The sequence below is a fragment of the Lepidochelys olivacea genome (assembly GCF_965140295.1).
Source record: "Lepidochelys olivacea isolate rLepOli2 genome assembly, chromosome: 3".
Classification (NCBI taxonomy): Eukaryota; Metazoa; Chordata; order Testudines; family Cheloniidae; genus Lepidochelys; species Lepidochelys olivacea.
The window spans coordinates 111459690-111472505 of NC_140413.1; the positions used below are offsets into that span (position 1 = coordinate 111459690).

At 39.1% G+C, this 12816-nt stretch overlaps 1 protein-coding gene across 2 annotated transcripts in view; it reads right to left on the minus strand.

Moving 5' to 3' along the window:
* Positions 1-12816, minus strand: part of SHPRH (SNF2 histone linker PHD RING helicase) — a 143035-nt gene that overhangs the window by 111907 nt on the left and 18312 nt on the right. For both annotated transcript variants that reach the window (XM_084624118.1, XM_084624119.1), the window contains exon 4: positions 3343-3561. In XM_084624118.1, the coding sequence (XP_084480244.1) occupies positions 3343-3561 (219 nt within the window). The remainder of the gene's footprint in view (positions 1-3342; positions 3562-12816) is intronic.

Here is a 12816-nt window from a genome sequence, read left to right on the forward strand (position 1 = left end):
AGCAACCTAGTGACAGAGGATGTGGAAAAAGCTAATGTACTCAATGCTTTTTTTGCCTCTGTCTCCACGAACAAGGTCAGCTCCCAGGCTACTGCACTGTGCAGCACAGCATGGGGAGAAGGTGACCAGCCCGCTGTGGAGAAAGAAGTGGTTCGGGACTATTTAGAAATGCTGGACACGCACAAGTCCAAGTGCACTGCATCCGAGAGTGCTAAAGGAGTTGGCGGATATGATTGCAGAGCCATGGGCCACTATCTTTGAAAACTCATGGCGATCCAGGGAAGTCCCGGATGACTGGAAAAAGGCTAATGTAATGCCCATCTTTAAAAAAGGGAAGGAGGAGGATCCTGGGAACTACAGGTCAGTCAGCCTCACCTCAGTCCCCGGAAAAATCATGGAGCAGGTCCTCAAGGAATCAATTCTGAAGCACTTAGAGGAGAGGAAAGTGATCAGGAACAGTCAACATGGATTCACCAAGGGCAAGTCATGCTTGACTAATCTAATTGCCTTCTATGACAAAATAACTGGCTCTGTGGATGAGGGGAAAGCGGTGGACGTGTTGTTCCTTGACTTTAGCAAAGCTTTTGACACGGTCTCCCACAGTATTCTTGCCAGCAAGTTAAAGAAGTATGGGCTGGATGAATGGACTAGAAGGTGGATAGAAAGTTGGCTAGATTGTCGGACTCAACGGGTAATGATCAATAGCTCCATGTCTAGTTAGCAGCCGGTATCAAGCGGAGTGCCCCAAGGGTCAGTCCTAGGGCCGGTTTTGTTCAATATCTTCATTAATGATCTGGAGGATGGTGTGGATTGCACCCTCAGAAAATTTGCAGATGACACTAAACTTGGAGGAGAGGTAGATACACTGGAGGGTAGGGATAGGATACAGAGGGCCCTAGACAAATTGAAGGATTGGGCCAAAAGAAATCTGATGAGGTTCAACAAGGATAAGTGCAGAGTCCTGCACTTAGGACTGAAGAATCCCATGCACCGCTACAGATTAGGGACCGAATGGCTGGGCAGCAGTTCTGCAGAAGAGGACCTAGGGGTTACAGTGGACGAGAAACTGGATATGAGTCAACAGTGTGCCCTTGTTGCCAAGAAGGCCAATGGCATTTTGGGCTGTATATATAGGGGCATTGCCAGCAGATCGAGGGATGTGATCGTTCCCCTCTATTCAACATTGGTGAGGCCTCATCTGGAGTACTGTGTCCAGTTTTGGGCCCCACACTACAAGAAGGATGTGGAAAAACTGGAAAACGTCCAGCGGAGGGCAACAAAAATGATTAGGGGACTAGAACACATGAGTTATGAGGAGAGGCTGAGGGAACTGGGAATGTTTAGTCTGCAGAAGAGAAGAATGAGGGGGGATTTGATAGCTGCTTTCAACTACCTGAAAGGGGGTTCCACAGAGGATGGATCTAGACTGTTCTCAGTGGTAGCAGATGACAGAACGAGGAGTAATGGTCTCAAGTTGCAGTGGGGGAGGTTTAGGTTGGATATTAGGAAAAACTTTTTCACTAGGAGACTAGTGAAACACTGGAATGCGTTACCTAGGGAGGTGGTAGAATCTCCTTCCTTAGAAGTTTTTACGGTCAGGCTTGACAAAGCCCAGTCTGGGATGATTTAGTTGGGGATTGGTCCTGCTTTGAGCAGGGGGTTGGACTAGATGACCTCCTGAGGTCCCTTCCAACCCTGATATTCTATGATTCCTGCCTGACGGCTGGAGAGGGGATGGTTCTTGTGTCATAAAAGCAGTTTCATCCTCCAGTTTCACCCTCGGGACCAATGAAGAGTCAGGTCCAGCACTTTTGGATGGAGCTGGCAGTTGTTGGTCCTTGTGTTTCAGAGCCGGAGCCACTGATGGAACCAGATTCTTTTTCTTGTGCGTGCTACCTTTCAGTCTCAGGGTTTTTAGTGGTCCTGGCACCACAGCATCCATGTGTGAGGCTCTCCCGTCTTGGGTAGGGTTAGGGAGGGATCTCTTCATTTATGAACATATCCTTGCGACCATGAGAGTGCCCCCTACTCTCCTGGGAAGTCTGGAAAGAAGATTCCTTGGCTTAGCAGCCATAGATTCCATTCCTAAGCTTGTGCTTGGAGGGGCACTACTCATTTGATGGGACTGATATACACAGGCATCTCCTTGACCCAGATCATAGTGATGTCTCAGCCTTCTTCATAAGGTGTTTCCTTAATCAAAGTTCATGAGCTTCATGTGTTCATGGTGGAAACAAGTGAGATGCTGCACTTTACTGCTTGGGTGCAAAGCATAATGCTGCAGAGACAGCATTGGTGATCATCACTCATGAAGAAGTAGTGAGGGCAGGACATGCAGCTCTTGAATCCCCAGGACTCTGGGCATAGTCCCAGACTGCAAGGAGGGAGTCCCCAGTATGGGGGGAAAGAACAAGCTATACTACCTATACTAATATAAAAACTATAAAACTATTTACAATACTTATTTACAAGCTATCAAAGAGAAAAGTTGGAGAAATCTGCAGACATGGGGTTCCAACTCAGGCCATGCAGCAGTAAGAAGGAACTGCAAAGGCGTCAGCCTGCATTGCTTCTTATGTCTTCAGTCTGGAGCACAAATAGAACTACTCCACACGTGAGAGCCAATGGGCACGGTTTGTTAGAATTTCTGGACTCGGCCATATGGCGCACATGTACACTCATATAGGCAATATGCATAGTGACCAGCACTTGAAAAAGTATCTTCAGAGCGGTAGGGTCAACCAGCTTGATCAATTGTTCCCTGGGTCACCAGAACTATATACTGTAATAATATATAATCCTTAGTCTAAAACTCTGGCTTCTTGTTGATCATAACACATCCACAGCAATGCAGAATCAATGCCAAGGCTGCTCCAAAAGACATAGTAAGTAAGTAATGAACAATGGTAGGGAAATTCAGTGTATAGCCCAAAATATTCTGAAGCTGACAACTGATCATGGATAATAGCTATTTTTCAAACTTAAATACTTTAATTACAAGACTACTTTATTTTGTGAAATGTTATATTTTGAAACAATCGTAAAATGCAACGTATCCAGATTGACAATGTCTATATTAAGTTCTAGACCAGAATGAAAACAGCTCACAATTAAAAAAAAAAACCCACAAAAATAACGCTTAACTAGTTGACTCAAATACAACTACAATTTTTATTAATAAAATAATAAAAGCAAAGCTTCTAATTACTAAATTATCAAGGAGACTATTCTCATAAAATTGTGCTAGTTCATATTCAATCCTTTTTGATACTGTATTGTTAATTTGTTTTGAGTAGTGTTATAATCAAGATGTGCATTTGTTGTCCACAGCCATGTACTTGCCATTGGTAGGGTTGTTTCTGAAATTCTCCCGTTGCAACATCCAGTTCACAGCCTCACTTTGATAGGGCCTCAATACAGGAATCAATGCAGAGTGCTGTACGTCCTCCCACAAAAACTGGATTTCCTGCTGATGTGTGTGCCTCACAAAGTCATACAGCTCTTCAATATTCTGTCGTTCCAGCTCTCTGTCAGATTCTTCCTCATCCTCTTCCAACACATCTGCATATATGAAGAAACATATCATCTTACCCCATCTTTATCAGCAACTAACATCACCTCAATTAAATAAGCCTAGCTTTATTGCTACATGTTTAGTTAATATATGAAAACAGTTAAGCACTGCTTCCATAAAGAGTATGAACTGAGTATATTTTATTTTAGTTGATTGTTCCTGGTGGGGGTGACAGTAGTAGACAAAGATGGGAATTAAATTCCTGAATCTTAACACTGGCATTTTTTCAGACTGCAAACTTACCAAATGCTTAGAAGCAGGAAGAGGTGGTTCCTTAGCAGGTGCTGGGCCCAAATATTATCCATTTGAAGTATGGATACTCCAGGGTTTCTCCTCTATTGAAGTCCCAATAGGGCATACAGCAAAACAAGGTTTTTTTAAGCATGCTATGCTCTTTAGAGCTTCAGTAAAATGGAAGTCACAGCCCCAGATCAAAGTGTAAAAGACAACACGGGGAAGAAAATACTACCTTTCTGCTCCATTTCCAACTAAGAAAGGAGAAGCAAAACATGACAAACTGACCATTTCTTGGCCCCCCTTCAAGGGAGGGGCATGTAAAAAGAATTTGTACTGCCTTCTCCCAGCCTGAGGCAGGAAAGAATGTGTCATGGAAGCCGAAGGAGAGAAAAGGGTGAGGGAGAAGATTTGGAAATGTTCTTTCCGTGGTGCCCCATGAGGGAGGGAAAAAAATTAGATGGATCCTTTGCCTCAACTTCATGAGCAAGGGAAGGGAAGAGAGAAGAGAAATGCTCTGTCTGGCTCAAATATGATAGAGAGAAAGTGAGAGGAACGCTTCCCTCACACACATAAGGGTTACTACACTTTCCTTCATGTGATTACATACATTGTTCTAATGGCAAACCTAAAAAACCCCCAAATAAATGGAAAATCTTAATAGCAAAACACCCTGTTTTCTGAAGCACAAAACTGGAGAAGTATCCAAAATTACTCTGAAGTGAACCCCAAAGAAATGTATGCAACATTTAGGACCACGTGTTCAACTGATGGGAATCAGCATGGCTTTATTATTTCAACTGAACTAGACTGATTAATATCAATGAAGGATTAGTCCTTAGTTTCTATCTTATAATTGTGGGCTCAGGGGGGTTCTTTTGTTTCAATTGTTTTTAATAAATATTTTTCTAGATATTTCATGCTGCCTTTGAAATGTCAGCATGTCAAAAAAAATTGATATAAATGCACCACAAAATTCAGAGATTCTTGCTTCAGAATTAAGGCCAGGATGGTGCAGAATAAAAATAAACTTGTTTAAGAGATATAAACCTTCTAATAACCATGTTTTTCTAGATTGTCTTTTAAATTTGCTTGTACTAATTTCTACATTTTTTGCCTTGCTAAGTGAAACGCACTTTTAAAACAAAAATGCTAGCAATCAAGAGTATACAAGTTCATGAATCTCATATATCCATGCAATGTGAACTTTAGTGAGCATACAAAATTTCAAATTCAAATCTCCATTTTTTAAAGTTATGAAACATATTCCCATGACGACACTCTGAACCCAGCACTTCTGTGGGTGCCCTTGGGAAATATTCAAATGTAAAGATAATTTGCATCACTAGATTGGAGATACTCCCTAACCCTCTAATTAACTTATTCTCAGTTTATTACTAAGAACTAGGCCTAATTAATGTCGTCAGTATTTCAGCTGTTTCTGAGCCATATAAACAAGCTAAATAATTAAAATTCACCATGATAAATGTTCCAGGATTTACAGGCTCACCTTTCTGGGGAAAAAAATGCTTCCTGATATACCTGTCCTATTTGTCCAGAAGGCATATAATAAATAAAGCATCATTTTGCCATCATCTGGTTCTCTAAAGAGCTTCTGTAAAATCAGGAAGAGTACCATTACTAGTTCTTTCTGCATATTATTAACCAAGGAACCAAAGGTCATGACGAGAGGAAATTCTTTAGTTGCCTATATACCAATGCTAGGAGCCCACATAACAAACAAGAGGAATTAGAATTGCTCATTTAAGAGCAAAAATTGGATCTAGTTGGTATTACCGAAACCTGATGGGAAGATTCTCATGACTGGAATGTTAAAATCAAGGGTTATAACCTAATTAGGAAGGATTGAGTGAGCAAAGGCAAGGAGGAGTGACACTGTGTCATAAATGATATTGCTTGTTTCTGAGTCACTGATAACTTGGAAGAAAATTATCTTCAGTACTAACAGATAAAGCACAAAATGGGATATTACTTGGTGTCTGCTACAAGCCCCAAAATCACACTAGGGAAAAGGATGACCCGGCTGAATAAATAACAATCTATGCTGTGTAGGAAAAAAGCTCTGTGATAATGGGGACTTCAATCTGAGTGACAGGTGCTGGGAAGCCTCATGCTGCCAGTACTAAAACATCCTTGAAATTTCTAAATAATACAAATGACAATTTCTTAACTCAAAAAAAAAAATGTTGCTCCAACATGGGGGAATGATATATAGTAGACCTTGTCTTGACAGATAAAGAGGAACTGATCACAGAACTAAAAGGTGATGGTAACTTGGATACAAGTGATCATGACTTGATAACATTTATAACGTGCAAATAGAATAAAGTCCAGACCATTGATATATACACACTTGGTGCTTTAAGAGGTCCAGTTTCACAAAGCTGAAAACAATTATGAACCATAATAGCTGAGAGGAAGAATTTAATCAGAAAAATGTGTAAAATAATTGCGATTGTTTTAAAGAACACTTTACTAGATGCCCCCCCAAAAAATCACAATATCACAATTGAGGAAGAAAGTTGTATTGGTCAAAAAACAGATCTGGTTTAGAGGGGAAGTGATGGCAGCTATAAAAAAGAATATATAATAAATGGAGAAAGATGACGTTTATAGTAATGAATATAAATCAGAAGCTATGAAATGTAGAAAACTGTTAAGGGAAGCAAAGGGACACAAGGAGAAATCTATGCCCAGCAGATTTAAAGACAATAAGGAGTTTTTAAAGTATATTCGGAGTAAAAAGAATCCTAACAATGGTATCGGTCCATTGATAGTCAGAAATGGTAGAATTATCAACAATACTGTAAAAGGCAGAAATGTTCAATAACTATTTCTGTTCTGTATTTCGGGAAAAACAGATGATACAGTCATATCATATGATAACATTCTTTCCATTTCTGGTATCTCAGGAAGATGTTAGAAAACAGCTACTGAAGTTAGACATTTTTAAATCAGCAGGTCTAGATAACCTGATCCCAAGAATTTTTAAGAAGTTGGCTGAAGACCATTAATGTTGATAAATCTTGAAACACTGGGGAAGTTCCAGAAGACTGGAAGAAAGCTAATTTTGTGCCAGTATTTTAAAAGTATAAATAGAATGAGCCAGGTAAGTATAGGCCTGTCAGCTTGACATTGATCTGGGCAAGATAATGGAGTGGCTGATACAGATTCAATTAATAAAGAATGAAAGGAAAGTAACAATTTAATTCCAATCAACATGGGTTTATGGAAAATGGATCCTATCAAGCTACCTTTTTTTTAAAGAGATTGCAAGTTTGGTTGATAAAGGCAATAGAGTTGATGTAATATACTTAGACTCCTGTAAGGCATTTGAGTTGGTGCTGCCAGACATTTCAATTAAGGAACTAGGAACGATAAAAAATTAACATGGCACACATTAAAAGGATTAAAAGTTGGCTAACTGATAGGTCTCAGCATGAAATTGTAAATGAGGAATCATCATCAAATGGCTGCGTTTCTAGTGGTGTCGTGCAGGGATCAGTTCTCAGCACTATGCTATTTAAAATTTTAATTAATGACTTGGAAGAAAAATCACTGATAAGTTAGCAGATTAGAAGAAAATTGGGGGGAGTGATAATATTGAAGAGGACAGGTCACTGATACTGAGAAATTTGGATTGCTTGGTCATAGCTGTGCATAAGCAAACAATATGCATTTTAATAAGGCTAAATGTAAATATATACATATAGAAACAAAGAAGGTAAGCCATACTAACATGATGGGGGACTCTCTACTGGGAAGCGGTGACTCTGAGGAAGATTTGGGGATTATGGTGATAATCAGCTGAACATGAGCTCCCAATGTGACCCTGTGGCCAAAAGAGCTAATGTGATCCTGAGATGCATAAGCAGGAATCTTGAGCAGAAGTAGAGGGGTTATTTTACCCCTCTATTTGGCACTGATGCAACTGCTGCTGGAACAGTGTGTCCAGTTTTGGTGACCACAATTCAAGAAAGATGTTGATAAATTGGAGAGGGTTCAGAGAAGAGCCACAAGAATGATTAAAGGATTATAAACATGCCTTATAGTGATAGACTCAAGGATCTCAAACTATTTATCTTAACAAAGAGAAGGTTAGGGGGTGACTTGTTTATAGTCAGTAAGTTCCTATATGGTGAACAAATATTTAATAATGGGCTCTTCAGTCTATCAGAGAAAGACATAACATGATCCAATGGCTGGAAGTTGAAACTAGACAAATTCAGATTGGAAATAAGGCATAAATTGGTAACCATTGGAATTATTTACCAAGGGCCATAGTAGATTCTCTATCGCTGACAATTTTTAAATCAGGATTGGATGTTTTTCTAAATGATATGGTCTAGGAATTATTTTAGGGATGTTCTATGGTCTCTGTTACAAAGAAGGTTAGACTAGAGGATCACAATCATCCCTTCTGGCCCGCAAATCTACAACTCTGTTCTGCTCTGTGTTGTCTTTATTGTACCTCTAATGCCAGTTATGTCATAGTCTCCCAAAATATGCACAGTAAGTCGTCTTATCCTATTTATTACAAAATGTTTAAAATTGCAATTACCTCCTCTTTCACCTTTCCCATCCATGTAATTACCCATATAATATATGCTGGATTTTGGAGGGTGGGGGGATGGGGTTGGGGAGTGGGGGTTGATAGATTCAGAGTTACTCTTCTTCCCATCACTAATCCAAAAAGGAAAAAAAAGAGCAGACAAGTAATTTTTATATCTTACATATGTATGCTTTGGTCCAGTGAAGATATAGCCCATACCTCCCCTAGAATAATGGTTCTCTTAGAGAACATCCAAAAATCGTTCTCCGTATATCAAAAATCTTTTCACAGTCACCCTTCTATCTCCATGGTTTAAAAAGTCCACACTGCCCATTTATCTTGGTCTAGTAGGAAACTTTCTGGGTTGAGTAGAGGGATCTAATCTAATCAGTTTTGACAGAATTGTTTTAATAAAAATATAAATAACTGATGAAATACTTTTCTCCCAAGTCTGCAGGCAGAAAGTTCCAATGCCTCTGCTGATGCCTATAGCTTTGCTAAGCATCTGTGGAGTGAAATTAACACACAGTTGCAATAGAAATTGCTATGGGAAGCAATGAAAACAATAAGAATAAGGTTAATTTCATTTAATCTCATGGCCAAATACTAAAAGGTGCCAGGTATCTTCCAAGTGCGTACACTTGCCATTGAAATCAATGGTAGATAAGTTATAGGTGTTCAACATCTCTCAGCATTTTCCCCTTAGTGTAAACAATCGCCCAAAGAAATAAATAGCCTTCCATCTTCACCTTCCCTCACCGCATTATAAACTTTACACAGTCAACCCTCTCCATCATACTTAATTCAGTACCCAAGAAGAATATGATGCCATGAAGAGAAGCATCACATTAAGAAGATAATACTTATAAAATACTTTGCATTTACAGAGCTCCCTCCATTCCAGACTCTCAATGCATTTTCCAGATATTAGTTTAACTTCACAACCATCACATGAAGTAGCTAAGTATTAGAAAAGTGCATGGGTCTAAGTGACTTACCCCAAAACATACAACAACGCTGTGCTGAAACTATGAATAGGTCTCCCAATTCCCAGTCCTTTGCTTTACAAACCTATCCTGCCTCCCCTTCACAAAAAAATTACCAAACACAAGCTTCAACTTTCTGAAAAGAGAACTAAATACTGAAACATTTAAAACAAAACTAAAGTACCACTCTCACATCCCATTCTGTCCTCAGCCTGAGAATAATATATTGTTTAAAACTTTAGTTGTTCTTTAGAGAGGACATTCATTGAAAAACAGAATCATAGGACTGGAAGGGACCTCAAGAGGTCATCTAGTCCTGTCCCCTGCACTAGCGGCAGGACTAAGTATTATCTAGACTATACCTGTCAGGTGTTTGTGTAACCAGCTCTTAAAAAGCTCTTATCATGGAGATTCCACAACCTCCCTAAACAATTTATTTCAGCGCTCAACTACCTTGATGGGAAGGTTCTTCCTAACATCCAACCTAAACCACTCTTGCTGCAACTTAAGCCCATTGCTTCTTGTCCTGTCCTCAAAAGGTAAACAAGAACAATTTTTCTCCCTCCTCCCAACCATTTATGTACTTGAAAACTTATGTCCCCTCTCAGTCTTCTCTTCTCTAGACTAAAACAAACCCAATTTTTTTTAATGTTCCCTCATGGGTCATGTCTTCTAGACCGTTAATCATATTTGCTGCTCTTCTCTTGACTTTCTCCAATTTGTCCACATCTTTCTTGAAATGTGGTGCCCAGAACTGGACATAATACTCCAGTTGAGGCCTAATCAGCACAGAGTAGAGCAGAAGAATTACTTCTTTTGTCTTGCTTACAATACTCCCGATAATACACCACCACCCCCAAGAATGATGATTGCTTTTTTGCAACGGTGTTTCACGGTTGACTCATATTTAGCTTGTGATCCACTATGACCCGCTGATCCCTTTCTGTAGTACTCCTTCCTAACCAATTATTTCCCATTTTGTATGTGTGCAACTGATTATTCCGTCTTAAGTGGAGTACTTTGCATTTGTCCTTATTGAATTTCATCCTATTTACTTCAGACCATTTCTCCAGCTTGTCCAGATCATTCTGAATTTTAATCCTATCCTCCAAAGCACATGCAACCCCTCCCAGTGTGGTATCGTCTGCGAACTTTAGAAGTGTACTCTCTATTATCTAAATAACTGATGAAGTCATTGAACAGAACCGGACCCAGAACTGATCCTTGTGGGACGCCACTTGATATGCCCTTCCTGGTTGACTGTGAACCTCTGATAACTACTCTCTGGGAATGGTTTTCCAACCAGTTATGCACCCACCTTATAGGAACTCCATCTAGGTTGTATTTCCCTAGTTTGTTTATGAGAAGGTCTTGTGAGACAGTATCAGAAGTCTTACTAAAGTCAAGATATACCATATCGATCGCTTCCCCTTCTCCACAAGGCTTGTTACCCTGACAAAGAAAGCTATTAGATTGGTCTGACAGAATTTGTTCTTTACAAATCCATGCTATGACTTACCACCTTATCATCTTCTAGGTGTTTGCAAACTGATTGCTTGATTATTTGCTCCATTATCTTTCCAGGTACTGAAGTTAAGCTGACTGGTCTGAAATTCAAAGGTTGTCCTTATTTCCCTTTGTATAGATGGGCAAATATAGTGCCATTTTCCAGTCCTCTGGATTCGCTCTCATCTTCCATGACTTTTCAAAGATAATTACTATCCAGCCCTCGCTCATTTTCACTGGCATTCACTACGTTTTGCATAGTGTAGGTTCACTAATCTTTTTGTTGTCATTTAGCACTTCCACGATTTCCACATTTTCTGTTACTGTCTCCCCTCCCCCACTGAGTATGGGACTACCCTGTCTTTGGTCTTCCTCTTGTTTCTAATGTATTTGTAGAATATTTCTTCTTACCATTTATGTCTCAAAGTAATTTAATCCTTAATATGATTAAGTTCATCAAGTCAGACTAAAAAGCACAGCTTTCACACATACAGTTAAATTAATGGATTACTAACCACACACAACATAGTTTTACATTGTCCCCTAATTCACAAAGTCTCTCTATTCACACAGAACACGCACAGAGGAAGATTTAACCCTCTGGAAGGGCAAAATTCAGTGATTCCCCTCCACTTATAGTTAGCTAACATAATTGTCAAGTGACCTATCATTCTTCCCTTTATTAAAAATCTAGAAAAGTCAACGGCACTGTTGTAATAGATTTTTCTTTTCATTTCTTTCTGAGTTACATAGCCATGTGTTCCAATTAGAGAATGATTAGACCAAATGCCAAGTTTGACACCAAGAGAAAGAACATATTCCCCATGAAGAATTCCCTTCAGGAAACTTCTAAAATATCAGAATAATGTTCCCCTTCCAAGTCATATAGTTAATTTTTCTAGTTCATGCCTAATTTCCTTTTTAATAAAAATAATGGAAAACCATACTGAATTTATTTTAAACTTATCAGGAATATTTCCAAATCACATTATGTTACACATAATGCTCATCTTAAATTTGTTAATAGACACTCAGAGAAAGAGGAAAAAAAATCAAACTCTGGACTGTGAAGGATTCATACTTTATGGCCCTTGTAGGAAGGAAGGTTTGTGTTTACGAAAATTATTGGGAAACTACTTGGCTTCCCTTCAGTGAGCTTTCACAATAATTCTAATGACAGTCCTCTTTACCTTCACTTAATGAAGAAATTCATAGCAAGTTTACAACACAAAACAGCCTCCAAAGAGAAGAGGATAAAGGTCAATTTCTTGAGTCATTTAAAAAACAAAATCAGACTACACACAACATTAGAAATTGTACTGTAGAAAATGATTCTGCACTGGTAGGGTCTGGACTCTGATATATATGCAGCCCAGCCTAGTAAATTTTCCCCATCTCTGATTCCTATTATAGAACAAATTAACTAAACATAGACCAGATACTCAACAATGTAACAACTGGAGATTCAGAATGAATCCAGAAATTATCAATGGTCTCATGATCGCCCATATTGAAAGATACAAACAAACAAAAAAGATACTGATTAAGAGTTGTTAGAACCTTTGCTAATTTGAGTAACAGTACATCTCACAGGAAGTTATCAATTGCAGCTAATACTGGAGACATAACACACCTTGCAACACATTTTTTCCAAGGTACAATTTGACACTGACTAAAGCTGGCATCCTAAAAGCATGAGGTGTTAAGGCTCTGTTAGGAATGATATGAAGAAATTATTGGAAGGAAGAGAAAAAAGATGAGCAAGGGATTAGCACACTGAATAGCTTTACAATAAAGGGCAACAAAGTTTGGATTGGTGGATAGGGGGAATGCGGTGAACATATGTTGGACTTTAGCAAGGCATTTGACACAGTCCCACGTGACATTATCACAAGTAAGCTGGAGAAATGCAGGCTTGGTGGAACTACCGTTAAGTGGATACA